This window comes from Vombatus ursinus, unplaced genomic scaffold (assembly GCF_900497805.2).
Source record: "Vombatus ursinus unplaced genomic scaffold, bare-nosed wombat genome assembly UNPS02014777.1, whole genome shotgun sequence".
Lineage (NCBI taxonomy): Eukaryota > Metazoa > Chordata > Mammalia > Diprotodontia > Vombatidae > Vombatus > Vombatus ursinus.
The window spans coordinates 884,264-909,287 of NW_020954555.1; the positions used below are offsets into that span (position 1 = coordinate 884,264).

Consider the following 25,024-nt stretch of genomic DNA (forward strand, 5'->3'; position numbering starts at 1 on the left):
GTCATACTATTTCCCCAAAGATGATAAGGAATCATCCCTACCAACTCCATACCTTCCAGTTTCTTTCCACATAGCATAAACAGAATTGTAGAGAAAGAGAAAAAAAACCAAAACACTGAGCTGGGGGCAAACTTAGTTGGCAGGATAAAGCAATCCAAAATCCCTTCTTAAGTCTATTCTTGACCAGGCAGACCTCAGACTTCTATTACTCCATCCATATTTCCCTCCCATCCAGAACAGAGCAGGAAGTTCTAGATATACCATCTTCCTACCTCTCTCCCTCCAAAAAGCAGTTCAGTGTAACCTAAGTATGGCTGAAATTGAATGGTGCATCTGACTTAAGTGTAGTCCCACAGGCAGCTTGTGGTGCAGTGGATAGAGAGCTAGGCCAAGAGTCAGGAAGACCTGAATTCAAATCCAGCCTCGGTCAGTAAATGAGCACCTAGTAGGCACTGAGTTAAGCTCCTCAGATACTAGCTATATGTCTTGAGGCAAGTCACTTGTTTTCTGCAGTTGTGAGGATTAAATGAGATAATAAGCACTTAGCACAGTCCCTGGCACATAGGTCTTAGAAAAATTTTTATTCCCTTCCACAGGAGAGCAAGAATTAAACTAATCCTCTTTTGGCAAGGGAAAATTACAAGCAGCCAATGTTGAAGAGCTCTGAACTGGTGGTATCTAAATCTTATGTAGGTAAATTAGCCTTTCTGGACCTCAAGTTCCTCCATAATGTGGGAGGAACCAGGGAAAGGCCGAAAAACAGCATTGCTTAGATGGATTGCAGTCTGCACTGGTGAAGGGAATACTCAGATCTATCAAAGTAAGATGGGCTTCCAATTTAATGCTATTTTTACCTATACTTTATGTCCATTCTTTGAGAGGTGCACACGTCATAAGAGCAATTCCATCACCAAAGGTTGGAAAAGTGTGCCAACCTCCATCATTAGAATTCAGGCCCCACCTCACAGCCAACCCCCACTGATTTCTAACTACTTGAAAAATCCTGCTAGAGCTTGTTATATAGTATCTAAAGAAATAACAGCATGTTAAAGCCCAGGAAAGGTGGGGGAGGGGCCATTTAGAATCACAGAATGTTAGACTGAGCTGATAGAGCCCCAAAGACCATCTGGTTCAATCCACTTTTTTTAAATTTTATTTTATTACAGATTTAACATTCAACAAACAATATGGAATTGAATAGTAAAGCAAACCATAAATGTAAATTTTTAAAAAATGAACTTTCCAAAATAATTTGCTTTCTCCTTCTGATCTTTGTACTTAAAAGTTTTGTCGTCTTTGTGCAAGCTGCACGTACAGACCAGCACGGAGTTGGAACAGAGAAGAGATTACAGTTCTATGTCATACAAGTCTGAAACATACTACTCTTGGGGCCTGAACCACATTCCCACTCCACAAATCTGGTATCACTAAGTAGTGGGGCTAAGAGATTCAGATTATAGTCTTATGATATCATAGCTGCAAACTGTATGACCACTGGATAAATCACTTCATCTCTATCTCAACCTCCTCTCAACACATGCCCTAATAATTTGCCTCACAAAGCTGTTAAGTATGTGCACATTTCTGAAACCCAGCACTTCTTATGGGGCTGCCATAGTATGCAGCATTTCAAAGTGCTTGAGTTGCTTTGGTTCAGCATACAGTCACTATTTTATATGTCTCTAATCCCAGAAATTGGTTTATCAAAAACAAATTTTAAGGGAGAATCATGGACCAAACTTTCCACCTGAGTTTCAACTGATCCTCAAAGCCCCAAGTCAGTTCTCACCCCAGGTTAAAATTAAAACAAAGTTCTAGAGAGCAAGGCTTCTGGTCTATGGATGAGGGACATACTGATGGAATTACAGCCAGGTGAAATCAAATTGTAACCAAGCCAGAAGTTGGACACAAACCACTTGAAAGACCCAAGTCAAACCTTGCAAGTTTTCTGCAGAGTAAGAACAGCCTGTATACAAAAATGTTTTGCTTTGAATAACTGCCATGGTCACTCCACAGATCTCTTTGAAAGGAAATGGCATATAGGAATACACTGAAAAATAACACCAATGATAAGCTACATTCAATTTTAATATTAGCTAGATTTAGGAGAAGATTCAGTCTATATTTGTATCAATATGGTAGTTCTCTTCGAAGAAGAGCTAAGAGATCAATAATTCTCTCAGAAAGGGTGTCTGCCAACCTGTCTCTTCCAAAACTACTCCCTCAACAAGTGAAAGTGCCTGTTTTATTTACATTCACAATGAAAAAGCTCATAAAAAGAACTAAACACTGCTTTCATTTGGCACTGCCTCCATTCCCTCAAATCCAGAACTAGGTCACCAAATGACTACACAACACAAGGCTAGCAGGGTGTTTTTCTATCATCTGGATACTTAAGAGTCTAATAATTCCCTGTTAAACCAGAAGTTCAAAAGCAGTGCTTGATAACTCTGTTACCTTGAGAGTCCTGGGTAAAGAGCATATCAGGCTGAGAATTTAACTGAGAGATACCCAGGACAGACCTGCCCCGGCACTGAACCTGAGAACTGAGGGATGTATGCAGGGGCTTTCTTGGAAAGTTGGCTATATCTTGGAGAGCAGCTCGAGGAGGGTGAGCGATGACCCTCTGGCCCTGGGAATCTTCTGTGAACAACTGGCTTTTCAAGTCGGGGTCATACCTCTCGCTATCCCAAAAAAAGGCCTGACTAGAGCAGGGTCTTTGTTTTACTAATTCTGTATCCCCTCCCCTCCAGGGCTGCTCCCTGTTTTCTCCCTTCCCTGCTTTGCCTTCTTGGTGGCCTTGGGGAAAGACAGAGAACTGTTCGTTTTCTTTGGAAAATTCTGCCGTGTCCACTAGGCACTTGGTCTCTTGCCCTTGTTTATAATGTATTTTCCCACCCTCTCTTCCCTGGGCTAGCACACCAAGGCCTTTGGAGTTTTGGGTGAAGGCAAAACCCACCTCAGTAGAGCCTACAATGTCCAACCAGGGCAGAGGCAGTTTCTGGTCTTGGCTACTGAGCACAGCTGGTCTTGCCTCTCTGCAACAGTCAGATACCTCTTTGGGAGATGTAGTGGGACAGATGAGCTCCTGAGGTTCCTTAGTGACTGAAGCAGCTGCAGTTTCAGGACACTGGACACACTCATCCCCGGGGACCAATGGAGGAGGATCCAACCACATCACATCTCTTTTCTGTTCCTTCTTTGTCTGACTTGCTGTACCCGGTGAAGGCCTTCCCTGCCCACCATCATGTGCCTTTCCTGAAAAACAATATATCTGAAAAAGTCTAGTGGTCTGACTGAAATGCAGCTACACAGTGCTCCTTCCATTAAAGTACAGTTGCCTACACATTTCCATTTCTTGGATTCTAGAACTAAATAAAGTGAACTCCAAGTGCCCCCCAGAGTGGTCAGTACCTGACTTGGAAGCAAAAAATGATGCAATGACAGTCTGCTTGGTACCCACAGGTTGAGCTCTTCTTTGAGTAAAATCAACAACAGTTTCTCTCTCACCTCGAGCTGGAGGCAGCATTCTGGTGATGGGATTGGATATTCGAGTCTAAGAAGAAAAGGGGGGGAAAAGATCATCAGCTCTAAAAGATATAAAACTTCAGCTGGAAATGAGACACTCTATAACCCTTTTGTTCCAGTCTAGTGAACTGGTGCCTCCTGACTGATTTGACTTTATTCTATTCTCTGGGCAGTTTGCTTCAGGGACCACCTTGTACTTCTTATTAGCCTCACAGCTAGTTTTCTAGGGAATAGTTTATTCTAATACAGCCCAGCTTTGTTTCCTTTCCCTAGAAATATTCAGGCTGATTACAAAACCAGAATTTTTTCAGATATGATACTGTGGATACTATTAACCATGATCAGTAGAACCATATATTTTGAGCTGTTTTTCCCAACAGTAGAGATGGGTCAATAGCTACTCTCTCTGACCTAATAATGCTTATCCTTAGCAATGTGAATTTTCAAGAGGCTGCCTAGAGTTCTCCATGAAAATATTACTACTACTCCAAGGAGCATACCTTCTTTTTGATAAGAAGATAAAAAAATGTGCTAAAGCAAGCAAAATGTACTTACCAAGTAATTACAAGTAGGAGAGAATGATAAAAACTAGGCAAATGTAGAAGAACTTCATTTAGGAAGTGTTCTTTGAAAAGATTCTATAAAGCAAGGTGAGAAGGAAATGTTTTCCAGACAGGAGAGAAAATTTGTTCAAAGGCACTGAGGTAGAAAGGAATTATCGTATCTAAGGAAATGCTAGCAGGGTCACCAGATTGACTGCTGATGTTAAATTATCTGGACACCAAAACTTTCAAAGTCACAGAAACTCTAAGTCACAGAAGGGTTGTGATCTCTGTTACTAGAAGGTAGTATTCACAGCAAATATATGTTGAAACATCTATCTGGATTTAGACCAATTGGTTCAAATGATGAGAAATGTCATCTCTGGACTAATGGTTATCATTTATTACAAAATGGTAGAAAATAAAATCCTTTTGGTTTTAATAGCCATCCAGCAGACATTTACTAAGTTTTATAAACTGTGTCCACATCAAACAATACTACATTTAAAATGGCAAATGTAGTAATTTTATAAACATTTAGTTTGCTTTTCCATACAACATGAGGTATTGGATTTATCAAGGGGAAGTTTGTTGTTATTTTTTTGTCTCGTTAGGATGTAAATTCTTTGCAAAAGGAATCTTTTTATTCTTTGTATCTCCAGCACCTAGCATAATGTATGACACATAAAGGGAACTTAATGTTTGTTGGTTAGTTTTTTATTCAATTGTTTTCTAATAAATTGATTGAATAAAAAAATGAATAAAAAAAAATACTACTACTAGGAAAAGCAAGCAAATATTTCTAGACGGCAGCTCCTGGTTCTAACACCTAACTGCTTGGTCAAAAAACCACCGCCCAAGTCGGCCTGATGTATTAGAAAGACTTACTTTCCTAGAAGGGTCTAGGGGAGGGGAAAAAAAAACTTTAGAAGGAAAGCCCAAAAGAAAAACATAAACAGTACTGCTTTGAAAATTACATGTTGAATTTATTATATACTTTAAAAGAAAAGAAAGGTGCACATAAGAGTTTTGCATAAAATCTTTTTCTGTTCTACTATGTATATGAAATTCTCATTTTATTTGGTGTTAATAATTTTTAAAAAGAAATAAAGATGGGGAAAAATATCTAGGATAAACATCCATTAACTACTACCTATTAGTTATGTGATCACCTATAAGAACATATTTACGAACATTTTTTTCAAAAAGAAAATTTGTATTTATATCTTTTGTTTTATATCAACTACATTTCTCAATATATCCTTTTCCCCTCCCCTTTCTCAAAGGGCTATCCCTTAACAACAACAAAAAAAAAAGGGTGGAGGTGGGGAACCAGTTCATCAAAACTAACCAACATTGGGGCAGCTAGGTGGCACAGTGGATAGAGTACTGGTCCTGGAGTCAGGAGGACCTGAGTTCAAATCCAGCCTCCGACACATAACACTTACTAGCTATGTGACTCTGGGCAAGTCACTTAACCCCATTGCTTAGCCAAAAAACAAAAAACAAAACTAACCAACTTTTCCAAAAAAGCCTGAAATTATATAAAGTATTCCACATCCATAATCTCCCACTTCTACAAAGAGAGGACATGCCTTTTCATTTATCTTCTTTAGGGTCAAGCTTAGTAATAGTACTTTGTTTCACTGTTTTTATTTACATTGTTGTAGCAACTAGGTGGCACAGTGATTAGAGCACTGGGCCTAGAATCAGGGAGACCTGAGGTCAAATCCTTTCTCGGACCATAAACACATTACTTAACAGTTGTTTGCCTCTGTTTCCTCAACTGTAAAATAGGGATAATAGTAGTACCTATCTCCCAGGACCATTAGAAGGATCAAATGAGATGTTTGGAAAGTTACTGGTGCACAGCAGGTGCTATATAAATGCTTATTTCCTTCCCTTCCCCCATCTCCTCATCCCCACTGAACATACTGTTTTTCTGGTTCTGCTTACTCCTTTTGCATATAAATTTCCCCAAGTTTCTCTCTATATTCATCAGATTCATCACTGCGTACAGAGCAGTAATATTCCCTTACCTTAAATATCACAATTATCCATTTCCTCAAATGATGGGCATATACTTTGTCTTCAATTCTTTGCTATTACAAAAAAAAGTACTGTTTTACATATACATACACACATATATATGCATATGTAATTGTGTGTGTATGGGGCCTTTCTTTTATCACTGACCTCCCAGGATTATATGCTTAGCAGTGGGATCTCTGGGTCAAAGAATGTGGAAATTTTTGTCATTTCTTAGCATGATTCCAAATTGCTTTCCAGAATGACTAAGGCCAACTCGTGACTTCACAAACAAAGCGTTAGTGTTCCTGTCTTCCCATAATCCCTCTAACATTAACTATTCTCATCTTTTGTCACCTTTGCCAATCTGATGAAGGAATTGTTTTGATTTGTGCTTATTATTAGTGTTTCAGTCATCTTTCATATGGCTGTTAATAGTCTGCAATTCTTCTTTCCAAGACATTTTGTTTATATCCTTTTACCACTCATCAACTGAACTATGACTTTTGGTCATATATTTCTGTTGTCTATGCACCTTGGACATTAGACTCTTATCAGAGATATCGGATGCAAAGATTTTCCTTCCAATCAACAGCTTCTCTTCTTAGTTGCACGATGCAAAAGCTTTTCAACTTCATGTAACTGAAATTACTGAGTTTATCTTTTGTGATCATCTCTCTCCTTTGTTTGATTTAGAATTCATCCCTTAGCCACAGCTGTAAAAGGTACTTGATCTGATTCTCTTCTAATTTTTTATAGTATGACCTTTAATATTCAGATCACATATCCACTGAATTTATTACAAAATATCAATTAATAAGCATTTAAATATGGGCCAGGTAATAAAAACTGGGAATACAAAGGCAAAAATAGTTCCTCTCTTCAATGAGTGTGCATTCTAACAGGAGAGACAACATATAAATAACTAGGCACATACAGGATACATACCAAACACATGGCAGATAATCTTAGAGGGGAAGACCACCTGTAGAAGATGGCATTTGAGCCAAGTATCGAAGGAAGCCAGTGATTTTAAGAGACACATGTGAAGAAATAAAACATTTCAAACATGGGAGAGAGACAGGGCAAAGGCTCAGAGACAGGAGATAAAGAGGAGAAGAGCAAATAAGCCAATATGACTAGACCACAGAATACGTAGGAGTAAAATGTGAAAAGATTCGAAAGATGGGGCCCAGTTGTGAAGAGCTTTAAATTCCAAACAAAAGACTTTATATTTGATCCTGAAGGTAACATGGAACTATTAGAGTTTATTATATGGGGAGAAGAGGAGTGACATAATTAGGCCTGTGCTTTAGCACTTTGGCAGTTATGTGGAAGATGGATTGGAGTAGAGAGAGGCTTGAGGCAGGAAGACCAATTAGAATGTTATTACAATGTTCCAGGTTAGATGTGATGATGCCTCAACTAGAGGGATGGTTTTCTATGTGAGTGAAAAGAAGCTGTTGTACCTGTATCAAATTGCTTTTCTTATCAATGAGGAGGAAGGGGAGGGAGAAAAGAAGAGAATTTGGAACTGAAAATTTAAAAAAAACAAATGTTAAAAATTGCTTTTACGCGTTGGAAAAAGAGGTGAAAGAAGCTGTTATAAAAATAGAAATGACCAAATTTGGCAACTGTTTAAATGTAACTGTTAGGCTACTAAGTGGCTTAGTGGACAAAGCACTGGGCCAGGAAGATCTGAGTTCAAATTTGGCTGAAGACACTAGCTGTGTGACCCTGGGCAAGTCATTTAAAAAAAAAAATCTGCCTGCCTCAATTTCCCCAAACTGTAAAATAGGGATAATAATAGCCCCTATCTCCCAGAGTTGTTGTGAGGCTCAAATGAGACAATATTTGTAAAGTAGCCCAGTGCTTATAATTAGTAGGAACTCAACAAATGCTTATTTCCTTCCTATGTTTGGAGTGAGTGAGAGTGAGCAGAGTTTAGAGAAGAGAATTAAGAACCTGGATGACTAGGAGAATGGTGGTGCCCTCGATCTAACTTCTGCCAAACTGGTTTCCAGTTTTCTCAGCAATTTTTGTAAAATAAAAAGTTTTTTCTTAAGTAATTTATGTTTTGGGGTTTGTGAAGGATACTTCCTTAATGTCAACAAAGAGTATTTGTCAGGTATTTGTCACTCGAGAGATGGTTCATGCCACTGACCGATGCTTCTGGAATGTTAGGAACATACAAGGACAAAAAAGTCTATTTATTAAGTGGCAGGGTCGCAGAGGAAGTCATAGATATGTTCCTTGAGAAACAGTATGTGACAATGTAGAGATTTAAATTCTGACATGATAGATACTTTCCCTCAAATTACTGACTTTTACCAGGTAAGGTGATGAGAGACTGTGCATGAAAAAACAAAAGTATCCCAGATCTCAAAGAGCAAACAAGGCAGGGACTTTGAGTACTATGTTGAGGTAATCGAGCTTTTTCTAATGCTATTATCTACAGGACTCTGGCTCAGCCTGCAATTCACTCCAACTCTCTCATGTTCTACAATTATAACTGACTGGACTGAACCACTAGAACTATATCCCAGCCAATTCTGGCCATTTCCTCACCATGCTTTCTCTATTCCAACCACTATCTCTAAATCTACCATGTTCTCACCAGAACCTAGGACTCTGTTCCTTAGCTCTGAAAGGTGAGTTTGTGTCAGTATCCAGGCATCTACACCACTTCCTGTCTATCTGCTTACCATGCTTTCACTACCCAAACCACCAACCACACCTCCTCCCCACCAGAACCTTGGACTCAGTGCCAGGCTTCCCAGGTTCTGACAGGTGAGCTTTGCCTAATCTGGTCAAAACTGAGGTCTCCACTCCACATCTAGTCAAGCTCCCCAAAAGAGCACCCTCTGGGTATTCTCTCCTCCCCGCCTTAGTAGCATTTCAAAGAGTCATCTTCTCTCATTAAGCTCCTTAAGGATAAGGTTTGTATTGCTCAATTGTATTAGTACAGCACAAGGCCAGTATATAATGAGCGTATAATAAATACTTTACCTATCTATACATTTATCTACCCTGTGGCACTTAAATAAAGAATCTCCCAGTTAATATATTATGGGTTTATGTAAGCTTTCTTCAGGTCAGGAGTAGGTAGTCAATTTCCTTTTATGTATTCGTAAGCTAAGTAAACATAACTTTAGAAAATATCTTCAAACAGCAAAGTGTAGTAAAAAATTCAGAATATAATTTAAGTCAGAAGACCTGAACTAAAATCCTAGCCCTTATACTTATCTGCTTATATTACTCTTTCCATAAGATCATTGTAAAGTTCACTTGTTTGTTGTTCTATCAACAAAAGAATTCTAAAAGTTCTTGTAAGCCTCATTCTCATTTTGTTGTAAGCCTCAGTTTTCTCATTTGTAAAATGGGGATAATAATGCTTGCTACTACCTACCTCAGGGTCATTATATGTAAGCACTTTACAAACCTTAAGGTGATTATTAACTCCTTTGAAAACAAAGCTTCTTTTTAAAGAAAGTTGGTCTAAATGTGGAAAGTATTAAGGGAAATTGGTGGAAGTAGAGGCTGAAGAAGGGGTTCAAATCTCAATTTCACCACTGAACTCCTCCCACAAAAAGCTATGTGACTTTAACTTCAACTTAACTTGAATTCAGTTTTCTGCAAAATAGGCATAATAATGAACTACCTGACTTCACAGGGTTGGTGTGAGAATCAAATAAGACAACATAAGTAATATACTTTAAAACTGTAAAGCCCTCTACAAGTATAAACTATTATTGTCAAATCTTCTCATAGAATCAAGAAATGGTGCCCACACTCTATTGTATATTTATATTCCCCTCATTTATTCTCTCTGGTCCCAATTCTCTTCTCCCAAAAGTGCACAGCACCAACAAGAGAATGCAAAGAACCAAGGATAAGGGACACATTGAAATCTGCTCTTCTCAGCTCCCTAGTTGAGGGGGGCAAGTTGAAATACTCCTTGCTCCCCATTACCACTTCCAGGTTCTCCGCCTTCCTCCATCACTCCTAACTTCTCTTCTTTAGAGGTTTGTGCTATTCCTATCCACTACTCAATCAAAATCCTGGTAGCTGTTGTCTCCAGACTCCCTAGGTCATGCCCTTTCCTTCCTCAATGAGTTTGACACCCCGCTTACAAATTTTCCCCTCCTCTCTAATTCCTGACCTCACACTTGGGGACTTCAATATACAGTGATTCTCAAACACCCTAACCAATCAGTTCTTCAACTACTCACTTCCCATGAGCTCCACCCATTCTACCTCCCCGCCTCAGCCACACACAGAGGGTCAAGCCCTCGGTCTGGCCATCACCCACAAATGGGTTAAAGGCGCCTTAGTGGTCACAAACACAAGAACGCTCTTGATCAGCTTCAGCTGCAGACACAGGAAGGGGCATTCTCAGTTCACTCGGGAAGAAAAGATTAATTCAGATTTTTGGCCCTTACTGGGGCTCAATTGATATTAAATGATTATCACCTCCAAACCCCTGACCCCCCAATTCTCTCCCAGGCCGTCCGCCTGCACTAGCCACTCTCCTCTCCTCCCCATCTGACTCCTTGACCAGTTCAACTCCACACTGCCCCCTTCTCTTGAATCCCAGGCCTCCTTATCATATCGTCGGCCTTGGGTCATTCCCACCATGGGTCACCTTCCTTTCTACACACAAGCGTCCCCCAACCCTGACCCTGTCCCTCACGACATGCATGTCCCCCTCAGCCGGACACGCCCCGCCCCTCACCCCTGCCCTCCAGGTCAGGGTCCTTCCCGCCCTTCCCCCCTCCCCCGCCCACGGAGCCCACCTGCACTTTCCGCTTCTTCAGCGCCGCCGCATCCAGCCACACCCCGCAGGCCTCGGCCTCGGCGGGGCCTCTTCTCCTCATGGTCACCTAGGCCAAGCAGGGCCGCGGCCTCACGCAGACCTTCCCGCTGAGGCCGCAGACGCGCGCCAACAGCCGTTTGTATCTCGCGCCGGCGCGGTGGGCGGGGCTGCGCGCGGCACCCAAAGAGAAAAGCGCGTGCTGGACGGCCCACTAAGACAGCCCCTCCTCCTGCACCCTGGACCCGCCTACCCTCTGAGCCACGCCTCCATCGCTTCAGGCCCCGCCCCCGCCGCCTCCAGAGCTGCCTTCGTTACCTAGGGAATCCTCCCCCGCGTCCACTAGCCCGGGGCCAGTCCTCGGCTCCTCTGAGCCCCACCTATAGGCCCCCACCCACAATGCTCCGGGCCCCTAACTCCTTACTGCCTTTCCCTCGCCAACTTAAGGCCCCGCCCATCACTATTTCTTGGCCGGGTGTCCACCCTCCTCCCGGCCAGGGCCAGGCGGGCCTGTGGCAGAGGTTTGACCAGGCCCCGCCCCCGTCGCTGGACCTCCACCCTTCCTGGCAGCCCCGCCCCCGCAGCATCCCACATTTGAATGCTGAGCACGCTGGGATGGCTCTGGCCTCTTCCTTATTTTATCTGGACCACTCCCCTACAGCCCTCACGGCCCCCTCCACGAGCAGACCCCTGGCTTGGACCCCTGCCTCACACCCCAGCCCGGGTCGTGTGCTGAGCTGTGGGCTTTGCAGTGTCCAGCCTGGCTCTGGGCTCAGACCAGGAACACTGTGTTCCTCCCCAGACAAAGGCTCTGGTCAGCCAGGCAACAGATTCAAATTCAGTTAATATTTATTAAGGCCTATTTCAGTCCAGGTAACCGGCCCGGAAAATCACCAAAGAAGAAGCCCTGCCCCATGCTGCCCAGCCAGACCAGTATCTCAGGAAAGGGCTGATCTAGGCTTCCTTCCTCCTCGAATCTCCTGGACCTCTCTGTGGGGCTGTGGCCACAGGAGAGGAGGCAGGAAGTTGTGCTCAGACCAGTTTTCTTAAGACTGAGGGCCTGGATCTCTCCCCAGTTCACTCACACTCTCCCACACATAGCAGCAGTTGCAGCGGGTCTCCCCTGACCCCCAGGGACACCATTATGCCCCCTATACCTCCCTCAGATCAGTTGTCCGGGCCTCATCAAAAAGATCTGAAACCCTCCCTGGAAGAAGGGCAAGCAGACAGCTAGTATGGTGAAAGGGGATCAGAGAACCTGAGTTTTAACCTTAGTTACACCACTAAATTGCCATGTGACTTTGGGCAGGTATGTTCTCATCTCTGGGCCTCAGTTTCTCCATTAAATGAGAAAGGTGGATTAGAGGATTTCTATTCCCCACCCCCACTAAACCCAGCCCAGGGAGAAGTCAAGCCTAATTCAGCCCAGAATGGCAAGACCTGAGCAGAGATCATCTGAGAGACACACCAGGTAACTCTAGGGTCCAGGAAAGGGGGGTACCCGTGACAGCTAGGAGAGGTGGGCTAGGCCAGCCAGACCTGTCCTTTAAGTTTTCATCTAGGTTTTGGCCTAGAGCCCAAAGAAGGAAAACACATTTGAATCAAAAGGATAGATTCTGAGTGGGATAGGGAAGGAGGTTACAAAAAGTTCCATCCCCCTCATGTTCAGACAACAAAGGGCAGGGGCTGGGGGAAGGGTATCTACAGGGAGGGAGACAGTATTGTTATTATGTAGCCCTCCAACTCAACTTCTGGCTCCTCTGTTCACTTCAGACTACCTCCTGAAGCACTCTTCTGTGGCTGAAAAATGCTCACCGGCTTTGCTGGGAGAGAAGGAAGGTTTGGTACCCTGTCCTAGTGATTATAAGGCCTCAACCCCAAGAATGTTCTAAAATCTCTTTCCCTATTTCTCTCTACCACTGAGGATTGCTGAGTTTTGAGACCACCCTAGAACCTCCTTTCTCCACTCTCAAATCCATCTGTGGCTCCACTGTCTTCACCTTCCAGTCAATCTCAGAGCCCTGGGCTTTGCCTCTAACCCAACCTGCCACCCAGATGCATACCCCTTTTGCCCAACGGACAGGGACCATATGCCATATCCATCTTACCCAAAGTAACTTCAGAGAAAGTGGGGGACCATGACCATACCTAAATCAAGTTAAACACTTTCACCTCTCCTACAAGTCTATTTCTTCCAGCTCCATGGAAGGAGAGATGGGTGAGGAATGCATATGGGACAGGGTAGAAAGGGTGAGTGGTCTGCCAGTCTGGAGACAAAGAAATATCCTATCATCCTAAAACTCCATACCCCATCTTCCTATCAGAGCCCAGATCTACTGTCCTCCCCCATCCCTTTGGCACTGGGAAAAGAAGGGCATTGGGGGAGGGGGGAAGGGAAGGGGGTGCTTAGATTCACCAATGGCCAGACACAAACAACTTTACTGGGGCTTCCATGATAATCTGATTGGTCTCTTCGATTTGCTCCTGAGCCGGATGCTCAGCCTAGGCCCCTCCACCCTCCCTACCCTTCAGTCCTCTTTGCAGGTGAGCTCCCGCTTCACACGGTGGCTGAGGAAGAGGGCGGTGAGGACACTACAGATCACAGTCAGGAGGAAGAGGGCAGAGAAGTTGTGGGGGACACGGCGGTGGAGCCCTTCATAGATGGACCGCCGGGCCTCATAGTCCAGGGTCACGGCTTCCAGCTGGGCCAGCGTGCACAGCACCAGGAAGACATGGAATAGCTGGTGACCCTGCCCAAAGATGTGGCACTTGCCAGGGAACCACCTCTCAGGGGAGCAGGCCGAGAAGAAGGCAGCCGCCAGAAGAAAGAAAGCCACTTGGCACTTATGGTAGAGCACAGCGGGGTCCTCCTGGCCCAGGGCCTGGGCCACGTAGATGCGGTGCACCACCGGGCTGATGTCCAATGCGTAAGCCAATCCTGAAGGTATCTCCTGGCAAACTCGGCCCAGCAGCCCCGGCAACTGGCGGTACTTGGTATAGCAGGAGCCAGCACAAGACAGCCAGGCAAGGAAGGCGGCCGCAGGCAGGAAGATGGCCGCCACGCGGGCATGCCACGCAGGTTCAATGGCGTAGTAGAAATGGGCCAGGGCACTGCCAAACTGGTACACAGCCACACCCACGTAGTCCAGGAAGAAGAAGCTGTAATGCCAGAACTCAGACTTGGCCTGGAGAAGGTGGGCCAGGGCACTGAACAACAGATAGGTGATAGAAGCGAGGACAATGAGGAAGAGGGGCCGGGCGTGGGGGTCACCCACAAAGTCCACAGTGCCTGCAAAGTAGGCCAGGCGCAGGAGCAGCACCAGGGCAGCCACCAGGTGGGTCCAGACGTTGACAGCCTCATTGTGCTTTTGGAAAAGGCTCAGGAAGTAGAAACGCCAGGTGCGATGTAGGGGACGGTAACCTGAGTAGATATATGGCTTCCAGAAGAGGCGAGGCACCTCAGCCCGACCCACAGTACTGTCTGGTGGAGGGGATGCCAGCTCCCCCAGGAGCTTGGGCATCTGCCCCAGCTGCCGGACACTGGGGAAGAAGCGGCTGAGCTTCTGGGCTATGGCTGTGGCCATGGTAGGGGCTGAGGGCAGAGAGCTGTGGAAAATGAACACACAGAACAATCATGAAAATAGCCTCTGCTTCTATGCCACTTCAAAGTTTACAAAGCACAATAGTCTGGGAAGTGGTCACTGTATTATACAAAGGAGAATGGTTCATTTCCTCTATGGTCATTCCCTCTGTAGGTCATGTACCTTAGGTCAGGTCAACCTGACCATTTTACTGAAAGAACTCTCTTGAAGGCCAAGGACCTCCTCATCTCCCAATCCTATGGCCTCTTCAATCAAACAGCCAATAAGCATTTGCTAAATGCCCACTGCTGGCAAATAAACCAAGGCTCTCAAAAACTAAGGATCTCACAAGTGCCAAAGCCAACAAGCTTCTTCAATCAAACAACCAATAAGCATTTAAGTGTCTACAGTGTGCCGGGCACTGTGCTTGGCACTGGGTAGAAGCAAAGACAAAAAGGAAATAGTTCCTGCCCTCAAAAAGCTTATACTCTATTGGAGGAATGATACAGCGTGGGTCATAGGACCATAGATTTAGAGACAAGAAGGGATCTTAAGAGGCCATCTGATTCAACCCTACTCTTTTTACAGAGGAAGTTTAAAACCCTAAGAGGTTTAAAGATTTATCAAAAGTCACACAGGTAGTCAGCAGAGGTGGGATTCAAACCGAGATCCTCTAACTCCAACAATGTAATTTTGGGGATTAGGGAAAGAACACTAACAATTTGGGGGAAGGGGCAGAAGATTGGAAAAGGCTTCATAGAAAGTAGACTTGACCTGAGCCTTGAAGGTAACTAGGGATCCCAAGAGAGAAGGTAGAGCATTCTGGTCGCATGGACAGCCTCCACAAAAGCTTGGAGGAAGAAGGATTAACAAGGGTTAGTACAACCTCATCTCCATCCATCTTCAGCATCTGACACTGCCAGTAACCTGTCCTTAAATTCACACCATTCTAGAAGAACTTCTCTTGCCTCTCTGTTGTCATTTCCGTTTCCTTCCTTTGACTTCCCTTCTTCCTCCTCCCATCCTTGGGCATGCACTCTTCTTTCTGTCTCTATACTATGTCTTCTCTCAATTATTACCTCTATCAATGCGTCTGAAGTAGCCATCTATTCCAGCCCTGAAGCTCCAATTCCATCAATTCCATCGTTTCTATCAGAGGCAATATGTCTAAAATCAAAGAAGAGTCCTCTTCTCCAGATGAGTGTATCTCCCTGCCAAATTCCCAGTCTAGACCGTTGTGATACCATCCTGTGGACAACCAGGCTAAGAACCTACGCCTATCTTCTATATCCTAAATCCTCACATTTAGGCCTGTAATACGGTACATAGAATTAGGGATGCTGTCTGTTTTTAAGCATCCCCGTTCTTTTTTGCATTCAGCCATTAGGGAGGGGCCTCCTACCAACTAATTTCCTACAAATATTACAATTTGTTACCTACTTTCTAACTCAGACTCACTAAACCCATCACTTTCTCTTCCCAATTTCATTCCCTTTCACTGGAACATCCTACCTCCTCCTCTCCACCAATCACAAAAATCATAGATTACAAGGAAGCCCCTCAGGACAACAGTGTTGGAACTGTTAGAGACCTCAGATCATGGGATGTCAGAGATGGAACAGACCTTAGAACCTCAGAGATGGGAGAGGCCTTAGAACAGAGAATATCATATTTGGAATAGATCTTTAAGTATGCAGTGTCTGAGCGGAAAGGAACCTTTGAACAAAGGAAGTCAAAGCTGGGAGGGCCCTTAGAACACAGAATGTCAGAGCAGGAAGGGCCCTTAGAACACAGGATGTCAGAGCTGGGACGGCCCTTAGAACACAGGATGTCAGAGCTGGGAGGGCCCTTAGAACACAGGATGTCAGAGCTGGGAGGGCCCTTAGAACACAGGATGTCAGAGCTGGAGGAGACCTTAGAACACAGAGTGTTAGAAAACAGAATGCAGTGACTGGAAGAGATCTTTGCAACTACCTAGCCCAACCCTTTATTTAACAAATTAAAAAAAAAGTAAAGCCTCCAGAGCTCATAGGATCAGCAGGAAAACTTCACAGAAGCAGACTCTTATGCTATCTCAAATAGCATCTATTCCAGCCCAACCCTTTCATTTTACTGAAGAAGAAACTGAGGCCCAGAGAAGTAAAGCCTAGAGAAGCCAGCAGAGCCAAAGACAAGAAAACAGACCCCATAATCATGATGGTGCAGATGATAAAACCACAACTCACATTTCTAAAGTCCTGCCAGGTGAACTAGGCTTTTTCTTCACTCATGCATCCTGTGATGAATGAGTTTTGTAACAATGACACCTATTTTACAAATAAAGGAAATTAAGAAACAAGTTAAGACTACCGGCCCACAGTCACTCAGATAGCAGAGGGTGGTAGCTAGAATCCAAACCCCTTTTTCTTTGGTTTCAACATCCTGTGTCTCCACCCACCTTCCACACTCTGAGATGGACAAATCCCTCCCTCTGGAAAACTTGGCTTCCTCATCCCAAGCCCTGAAGGGCCTAGTTTGCTCGTATTACTTTGGATGACTTTTAGTTGTTGCTTTAAAAACATTAAGCCATTTCTGGGAGTATCTGTTCTGTCCCTGGGTGGGAGAACCAAGCTCTCTAAGGGCCAGGACTTTTGCTCATTCCTCTGTCAACCCCTACAGTGGCCTCAGTCCCCAGGACAGGGCTCTGTCCTCAGCTCCTGCCACTGATGCAACGTGACAAGTTAGTACATTTATTTTCTGAAATCATTTTTTTATCTTCTTATACCATCTGCCCTGAGTTCTTCATGTCTTAACTCTGCTACTTACTAATGGAACCTTGAGCAGCTACTTCCTCCCTCAGGGCCTTGTTTTTTTCTTTGAAAAAATGAGGTGGTTAGGCTACATTCTAGCTCGCAGGCCTACAAATTTAACCGTTAAGCTCCACAGAGAGCCCTCCAACACACACACACACACACACACACACACACACACACACACACACACACAAAATTTCCCAGCAGCCTTCTACCCCACTCTTCCTTGCAATGCACACCCACCTCCTTAAGCTCCCATCTCCTTGGGCCTCAGTAAACATCTCAGGATCTCCTTCCTCCCCCTCCTCTCCCAGGAAAAAACCCAAGGGAGAGGCTAGGTTGTTCAGGAAGGAGAGGCCCTGGTGTTGAAAGCCTTCAGATCTTTACTGGGGCTCCATTTCATAGTGGATGTCCTTCCAACCAGGATCTGTTTTTCAAAATCATGTCCGATCTCTAGATGCTGGTGAAATGAACACTGACTTGGTAGAAAGGAGGTCATAAGGAATGGACACCTGGCATGGGATGATGGGCATGGTGGGGGAAGCATCTGGATGCCTCCCTGGAACCTGTTCCAACAAGTCCGACTGCTGAGTCCTGGCTGCCCTTGCCCATCTGGGCCATGCAATTAATATATTAAATATACCAGTCCAATGTCCCACCCTTAGATGCTGATAAAACTTTCAAAGCATGCTAAGGTCACCTGGGGGAAGGGGAGGGTTCTCTCAAGCCCAGGGCAGATGATCTCTGCCAGGGGAATGGGCAACTTCCCAGGATGCTCCACTGCTACAAGACAGGTGAGATTGCTACAGGTAGGGTTTACATGGATCAGAGATGTCCTGTGTGATGTCACTAAAGGGTGGGGCTGAGGACAGACCTACTACCTGCCTCCCACTACTCAACTTTAGGTAAAGAAGGGATCAGCCTAGAAGTTCCCATCTCCATTCTACTGGCCTCTGGGAGTTCCCCTAAAAAAGTTTCACACCTTTTCTCCTCACATCAGAAAGAGGTCAGGGGAGGCAGATGCCATGTATAGTCATTGTCTTAATATACAGATGGAGAAACTGAGGTCCAAAGAAGTAGTAACTTACCCCAAATCACCCAGCAGTCAAAAGCAAAGACAATCCCAGGTCTCAGGCCTCCAGGCTCTCTCTCAATCCAAAACTCTTTTCACAGGATATTAAGAAAATAGAAGTGTTCTCCAATCTACTCATGCAAATGGGAGTAAATTTGTAACAAAAGCAGAACTTAGGTCATCCTGTCCAGACCCCCTCAGTTTTACATTTTTTTCAATTAGCAAGCATTTTTTTCTCTTTGTCTCCCAAACTCCATTGGGGAAAAAAAGAAAACTTGTAATAAGTACAGTCAAGCAAAACCAATTCCATATCCAAAAATGTTTGTCTCATTCTGCATCACGAATCCATCCCCTCTGCCCAGAGGTGGGTAGCAGGCTTCATCCTCAGGCCTCTGGAATCACTTGATAATTGTGTTGATAACGCCCTCATTTGACATAGAAAAAATGCTCAGCCATGACATGAATTTGGGCCCTGTGCCTATAACCAGAGCATGCTTTCTCCTGTAACCTAGAGCCTTCCAAATGGGATAGGCATCAAATATCAATACCAAAACCCTAGAGAGGGTTGTGTTGGAGCTATTTTAAGTGATGCAATTCTCCCTACAGACTTGAGTCTCTGGTAAGCCTTGGAGTACCAACTGATCCCCTAGGGTCTTGTGGCCTCAAAGAATACTGAGAACTCTGATTCCTGGAGATCCTCACCTTGGTCCCATGGAAACCCTTGGGGATATGGGGTAGGTTGGAGGCGGAAGTCTGCCTGAGTTGTTGCCAAGGTTTTGACTTCCTAAAGACACTGTCGTCAAGTGCATCTCTCAGTTGGTAAATAATTGCACTGCTCACTGTGTAGAGCTCATTGGATCCATTCAAAAAGTCCTCTGAGATTCCCACAGCCTTGAAAATTAGCAGAAGCCTATGTGTAGACCCAAGGCAGAAACCAGTTCACAAACAAGGGCCCAGACAATGATCCAGCCCAGAGGGGGAGGTATGGTAATCAAAAATAATGGATGCTCCAGATAACCTCTCCCATACTGGCATGGATAGTATGATGTTGTGGGGAGTGGGCAGATCCAAGTCTGACCTTCCAGTTCAGCAGGAGCTGATGTAAAAACCATTCTGCACTGCCTAAATCCACTCTGAACAGTAGGCAGCAAGGCAGTAGGGAATACTGTTATAGAATCACACACTTTGGCTATGTTCCTCTTAGCAACTAAGGGCTCTATCATGGTTGTCAACATCTCTGGAAGGATGAACCATGGGACCATTGACTTAGATGCTAAAAGGGATCTCAGAAATCAGCTTGTCCAGACCCCTTCATTTTAAAGATGAAGAAAGTGAGACCCAGAGAGGGGAAGTGACTTTGTCCAAAATAACACAGCTGGCAAATGGCAGAGACAGGATTCGAACCCAAGTCCTCATAAAACTAAAGCCATTGTCACACTCCCTTATCAACTCTTTGAGGGCAGAAACTTTTTGTTTTTGTTTTTAATCTTTGTATTCCCAGTGCTTGGCTGGTAGTAGCTACTTAATAAATACTTATCAATAGATTAATTCTACAAACATAAATAATAAAGTGGCAAAACCAGGGTTCAAAGCCAGGTTCTTTGACTCCAAATCCAGTACTCACACCACTCCTTTCATGGTAGTAGTTAGTTTGCTGTAATGGAGAGGGCACAGGAACTTGGGAATCAGGAAGACAGGAGTTCAAAACACCTCTCAGACACTTGCTAGCTCTGTGACCCTGGGGAAATCACTTAACAGCTCTGTGTCTCAGTTTCCTCATCTGCAAAATGAAGGGCAGGTTGGTGGTACAGTGCACAAAGCGCCAGGCCTGGAGTCAGGAAGACATGAGTTCAAATCTGACCTCAGATACTTTCTAGCTGTGTGACCCTGGGCAAGTCACAACCCTATTTGCCTCAGTTTCCTCATCTGCAAAATGAGCTGGAGAAGGAAATGGCAAAGCACTCCAGCATCTTTGCCAAGAAAAAACCTCAAAAGGGGTCACGAAGAGTCGGACACAACTGAACAACAACAAAATGAAGGGGGTTTGCTTATCTCCAAGTAGTAGATCTAGACTCTTGATGCCATTCCTATTCACCTGGCTAAATGGGGAAACCATTCGACTTTGTGATTTGGGGACTGTGTTAAGGTCACTGCTCAGCCCAAGTTATTAATTTGTTAAGTGTTGGGTGACCTTACTATGACCCTGTCCTGGGCACCTTACAGTTCAGCTCTGGCAGACACAGACACACAATGCTTGACCTATTGAGTTAATCATTTCTCTTCTCTTCCTGAAAAATGCCTTTATTGCTTTTTTGAGGTCCTGAATGTTCCATTCCGTGCACCCATAAAAGGCTTATCTTACCCTTTAAAGTGAAGTTTAACAATGTCATTAGTATGCCCTGATAATGCTGTGGCTGTCTGTGGGAAGGCTCCAATATTGGCCCTTCCGGGTACTTCATACATGGGGCACATATACATGAAGGCAGCATGGGATGGCCAGAACTTTGACCCAGGCACCAACATGGAGAGGGAGTTCTTGCCTTCCCTTTCCAGGCCAGCCCCCTGGCTGTCACACAGTTCAATGGCCATTGTGTCCCTCTCCCAGAAGTGGAAACTGCTGTCCCAAAATGCATCTCCTAGCCTGAGGACCTCACCCCTAAAGGTGAACTCAGTCCTAGCCCTCCACAATCCCTTTCCTTTTCTGCCTTCCGTTTCTACTGTGCTCTCTGGAACCCTCCTCTATGGTTAACAAACTTTCATTTAGCCAGACCTCTCCCTCTTACATTCCTTCCATCTCCTGCTGCTCACTGAAATCTAGCTTTCTCCAGAAAACACCCCATCTCTTGGCACCCTCTCCAATGCTGGCTGCTCTCATACCCCTTGACATCCAGAGCCAGGAGGAAGAGTTGACATACTCCTTGTTCCCCAATGTTACTTTCAAACCCTCCCTCCACCACCCATCACTGTCCAGATTCTCCAGGTATCCTTCCTTCCTGATGGATTCTGTACCTGGCTTAAGTCTTGCTCTCCATCCCAATCCCCACTCTACTCCTATAATCTCTGTCTGCAGTCTACCTGGACCACAACACAGGGTCCCTGGGGGGGGGGGGGGGTCCCAAGGGGCCCCTCCATGAGACCCTGGCAAAGACACAGGGGCCCCTGACGGAGGTATGTAAGGTATCTAATGAGGTAAGCCCTTGGAGAGCAGGGTGTAAATATGGCTTCTGCACATGGGAATACATGAAAAGGGTGGGTCTGTGAAAGGGGGTGTCCAGGGCCCCAGCAGGAATATATAGCAGTTAATGAGTAAGATGCATTTCTTGGGAGATAGAAAAGAGGAACTAGTTATCCAGTGGGTTTTCAATTATCTGCATTATGATTAGACACTCTGTGGAATATAAATGGCAAAGAGAATTTAATACCTGGCTGGCTTTCTCCTGCCACCTAATATCTGGCTCACCTCCATGCTGAACCCTATTAGGTCTGTTATGCTTTTAAAAAAGTAAATCCCACAATGCATTCTAAAACCAAATGGAAATTTTTCAAATTTCCTGCTGTTATGAATGCATATAAATGTGAATTATTATTTCTCTAATAATTTCAGATAGCTGAAAGTTGAATAATAATAATTCCTCAATTCCTAATTACAGCAGGCTCCAAGAAGTTGGTTACTCTTATTTTAAAGATAAGGAAGCTCAGGCACAGAGAGGCTAACAGAGCTGCTCAGGAGAACACAGCATATGAGAGACAAAAACAGAATCAGGTCTTTTTTCTCTAGGGAGCTCATGACCAGGCTGTAAGAGCTCCCCAAAATTCAGTCTCCTGTAGGGACACAAGACATACACAACAGGGCCAAAGAGAAGAAAACAGATGAGGGAAACAGAGGTCTAGAGAGAAGCAGCATCCTCAGCCAAGGTATCATGAAGTTGGCATTAGTCCCAGGGAAGAAAGGATGCTCTGTCCCCTATCTCCTCTCTAAGCCAGGACACAGTGTTCTGAGCCAAGCCACAAAGGGCCCAAGGAAACATACAGGCTTTAGTGAAGTGAAACATGTCCTACACCAGGAACCTTGAGACTACAATTTCTTTACATCTTTGCTAGTTACACTCGATTCCCAGTCATTTCTCACATCCCCTACTCCCACCCTCCACACTCCTCACTCTATCCAGGAGCTATTTTCATCTTGTTCTAGGGAAAAGATCCCAGGGCCTTGCTGCACCCTTTAGAATGTACAGCTCAGAAATAAAGAGCTTCTCCTGGAAGATTTCTCCACACTTCCCTAAGGGCACGAGGCCCTCCTAGGTCTTCTGAGTATGGGCACCTACAATAGGGTCTTGCACATAGAGAAGCCTATTAAGTTGTCAGTTGGATTAACTGGCTGTGTGACTTCATCTCTCTGGTCCTCCATTTTCTCAACCATAAAATAGGGTTGGACAAGTTTGAGTCCTCTTACCTTGCTAAACCTGTGTCCTATCCTCCTCAGTACTAAGGGTCCCCACAGCTCTGACATAAATGTCTATGAATTTGTGAATATTAAGGGTTCCATACATTAAGGTCTTTATTTCTCTATTTCCTGAAAGATTCCTTTCCGAGGAGCAGATCCCCAGTGTTCAGGGTTTGGCTATTCCTAGGGGTAGCTAAGAGGCAGTGTCCAATCTCCTTTCTCCACTCCCTAGCCCCCATACCGCCGCTGCCTCGAGCTTTGCTAAAGTATTTACAAAGCTCAGAACCCTTAAGGCCCCTGACCCCGTTTCTTTCTTGCTTATTCTCCAGCTGTGTGCTCTGTGAAGCTGGGGAGACCTCGGTAGAGAGGATCTCCAAGTGCACGGGCTAAGAATAAATGTCTTGGCTCTCTCCATCCCCACCTCCTGCTTCCTAAACTCGTTCTCCTACCCTCAGCTTTCTCTAGTGATTTTTTCCTTCGGTCTTTGTTCACGGCCTCCCCAGATGTGCGCTATGCGCCTCCTTCTTGACCCCTCAGGGCTACTGGCCCCAGTGGGCACACTCAAATCCAACTGCGCTCCCTTCCTCTGCTCACCACGGGCTTCTCTGCTCCCCTCCTTTTACCTCCCTTCGCTTTCCGTCCCACCCCTTTTTCCCTGGCCTCCTCACATACCTGCCGCCCGAGCCCCTCCGCGCTGTGGCTAGGAGAGGTTGCAGCCGCCAATTTCCTAGACTGGCAGACACAGATCCAGCCTCAGCCCCAGTCCCAACCCCAGGATTCCGTCTCCAGAGAACCCAGGAAAGAGAAGAGGCAAGGAGAAACAGTCAGCGGGGAGCTAGGAGCGACTCCGCCCCGGCCTCAGCCCGACCCCCCCCCGAACACCCGCCCCCCGAGGGAGCCGCCCAGACGGCGTGCGCTCGCCCCTCCTCTGTCCCTCCCCGTTGGGAACTGCGGCCTCCTGGGCAATCCTCACCCCAGTTAGGGAGACCTCGGTAAAGCGGAACTCCAAGCGCCCGGGGTTGAGAATAAGTGTCACGGCTCTCTGTATCCCTCCCTCCTCCGCCTCTCCCCTGGTACCTAGCACGGAACCTTGAACACAGCGGGAGATGGGGAATGAATGAATGAAAGCACCATCGGGCAACCGGATCTCCAAACTCCGTATCCCTTCTGGGCACCGCCTGCGTTATTGTTACATAAAGGACAACTAGACAGACAGATCCCTCCTCCTCGGTGCTTTTCCTGTCTCCGCCCTCCCCCTGTGTTCCGGTCCTATCTGTCTATCTCCAAAAAGGTGCCAGCTCTGTGCCCTCTAAGTAGCTTCAGAAAGCTGCCAATACTGGTTATTCTGCACTAAGTAATAGAATATTGGAGTTGGAAGGACCTTTAGAGGGTACATCACTCACTCTCCTCTCCCTGGTGCTCATCCCTTCATCACGCCCTCATCTCCCTCTCACCCCCACCCAAAAGTGCTCACTCAAAAATTTGCTGGCTAAACTAGAAGGGACCTGATAGAAAGGACCCTAGAGCATAGAATGTCAGAGCTTAGATCTTTTTAAAAAAATGATTCTACAGTTTATAACTAGAATGATCAGAAAATGAAAGGTGATTGTCCCACTGCCCTATACCTGATCACACCATATCTGAAGTGCTAAGTCCAATTTTGAATGCCTATTACAGGAAACGTCCAGAGGGGGGCAATCATAGTAGTGGTGAGAGAACTGAACTTGGAACTGGGGGTGTTTCACCTGGAGAAAAGAAGTCTTGAAGAGGAAAAAAGAAAGTGTAGAACTGAAGAAATTGTTGAATTTAAAGCTGAAAAATTGAAGCTGTCTTCTGAATAGGAACATTTTACAATGTACATTTAAAAATACCTAAGAGTATCTCTACAAAACAGACCATGTACCAAGACACAAAGAAACTTTACATAATGTAAAATAAATTTTTTTCTTAAAAAACAGAAAAACTAAACATATCCTTTACAGGTCATCATGCAGAAAAAAATAATTGCTACAGAGAACACAAAGCTACGGACTTAAATGAAGATTTGATGACATCCTGAATAATGAATGGGTCGGAGAACAAATCAAAGAAACAATAACTTATGTGAAAGAGAAAAATAATAATGAAACTGCATTTCAAAACTTGAGTCACATTAAAGTAGTTCTCAGGGGGAAATCTCATCTCAGAAGAAGACAAACCAAATATGTAGTTTTAAAAATTAGAA

At 44.8% G+C, this 25,024-nt stretch overlaps 2 protein-coding genes across 11 annotated transcripts; both read right to left on the reverse strand.

Moving 5' to 3' along the window:
- Positions 1-31: 31 nt before the first annotated feature.
- AUNIP (aurora kinase A and ninein interacting protein) lies at positions 32-10,986 on the reverse strand. 2 transcript variants are annotated; one of them, XM_027864913.1, is made up of 3 exons: positions 10,895-10,986; positions 3,511-3,556; positions 32-3,258 (listed from the first exon to the last, which is right to left on the reverse strand). In XM_027864913.1, exons 1-3 carry the CDS (start codon positions 10,973-10,975, stop codon positions 2,429-2,431), a joined length of 957 nt encoding a protein of 318 aa, XP_027720714.1. In that variant the 5' UTR covers positions 10,976-10,986; the 3' UTR covers positions 32-2,428. The 2 variants fall into 2 exon arrangements, with proteins under 2 accessions (XP_027720714.1, XP_027720713.1); XM_027864912.1 differs by having other exon boundaries at positions 3,415-3,556.
- A 751-nt stretch (positions 10,987-11,737) lies between these two features.
- PAQR7 (progestin and adipoQ receptor family member 7) lies at positions 11,738-23,992 on the reverse strand. 9 transcript variants are annotated; one of them, XM_027864903.1, is made up of 4 exons: positions 23,878-23,965; positions 18,373-18,487; positions 16,718-16,798; positions 11,738-14,517 (listed from the first exon to the last, which is right to left on the reverse strand). In XM_027864903.1, the coding sequence occupies exon 4, from the start codon at positions 14,493-14,495 to the stop codon at positions 13,440-13,442; it is 1,056 nt and encodes a 351-aa protein (XP_027720704.1). In that variant the 5' UTR covers positions 14,496-14,517; positions 16,718-16,798; positions 18,373-18,487; positions 23,878-23,965; the 3' UTR covers positions 11,738-13,439. The 9 variants fall into 9 exon arrangements, with proteins under 9 accessions (XP_027720704.1, XP_027720706.1, XP_027720703.1 ...); XM_027864905.1 differs by lacking the exon at positions 23,878-23,965 and adding an exon at positions 23,774-23,867; XM_027864902.1 differs by lacking the exon at positions 23,878-23,965 and adding an exon at positions 23,473-23,645.
- Between the last annotated feature and the right edge of the window lie 1,032 nt (positions 23,993-25,024).

What these genes read in the sequence shown, in the direction of transcription:
- AUNIP (XM_027864912.1), bottom strand. Translation starts at nt 10,975, where the DNA reads ATGAGGAGAAGAGGCCCCGCCGAGGCCGAGGCCTGCGGGGTGTGGCTG. An exon ending in TGAAGAAGCGGAAAGTGCAG is followed by an intron (nt 3,557 to 10,894) that starts GTGGGCTCCGTG and finishes TTTTCTTCTTAG; the next exon opens with ACTCGAATATCCAATCCCAT. An exon ending in ATTTTTTGCTTCCAAGTCAG is followed by an intron (nt 3,259 to 3,414) that starts GTACTGACCACT and finishes ATTGTTTTTCAG; the next exon opens with GAAAGGCACATGATGGTGGG.
- PAQR7 (XM_027864911.1), bottom strand. Translation starts at nt 14,495, where the DNA reads ATGGCCACAGCCATAGCCCAGAAGCTCAGCCGCTTCTTCCCCAGTGTC.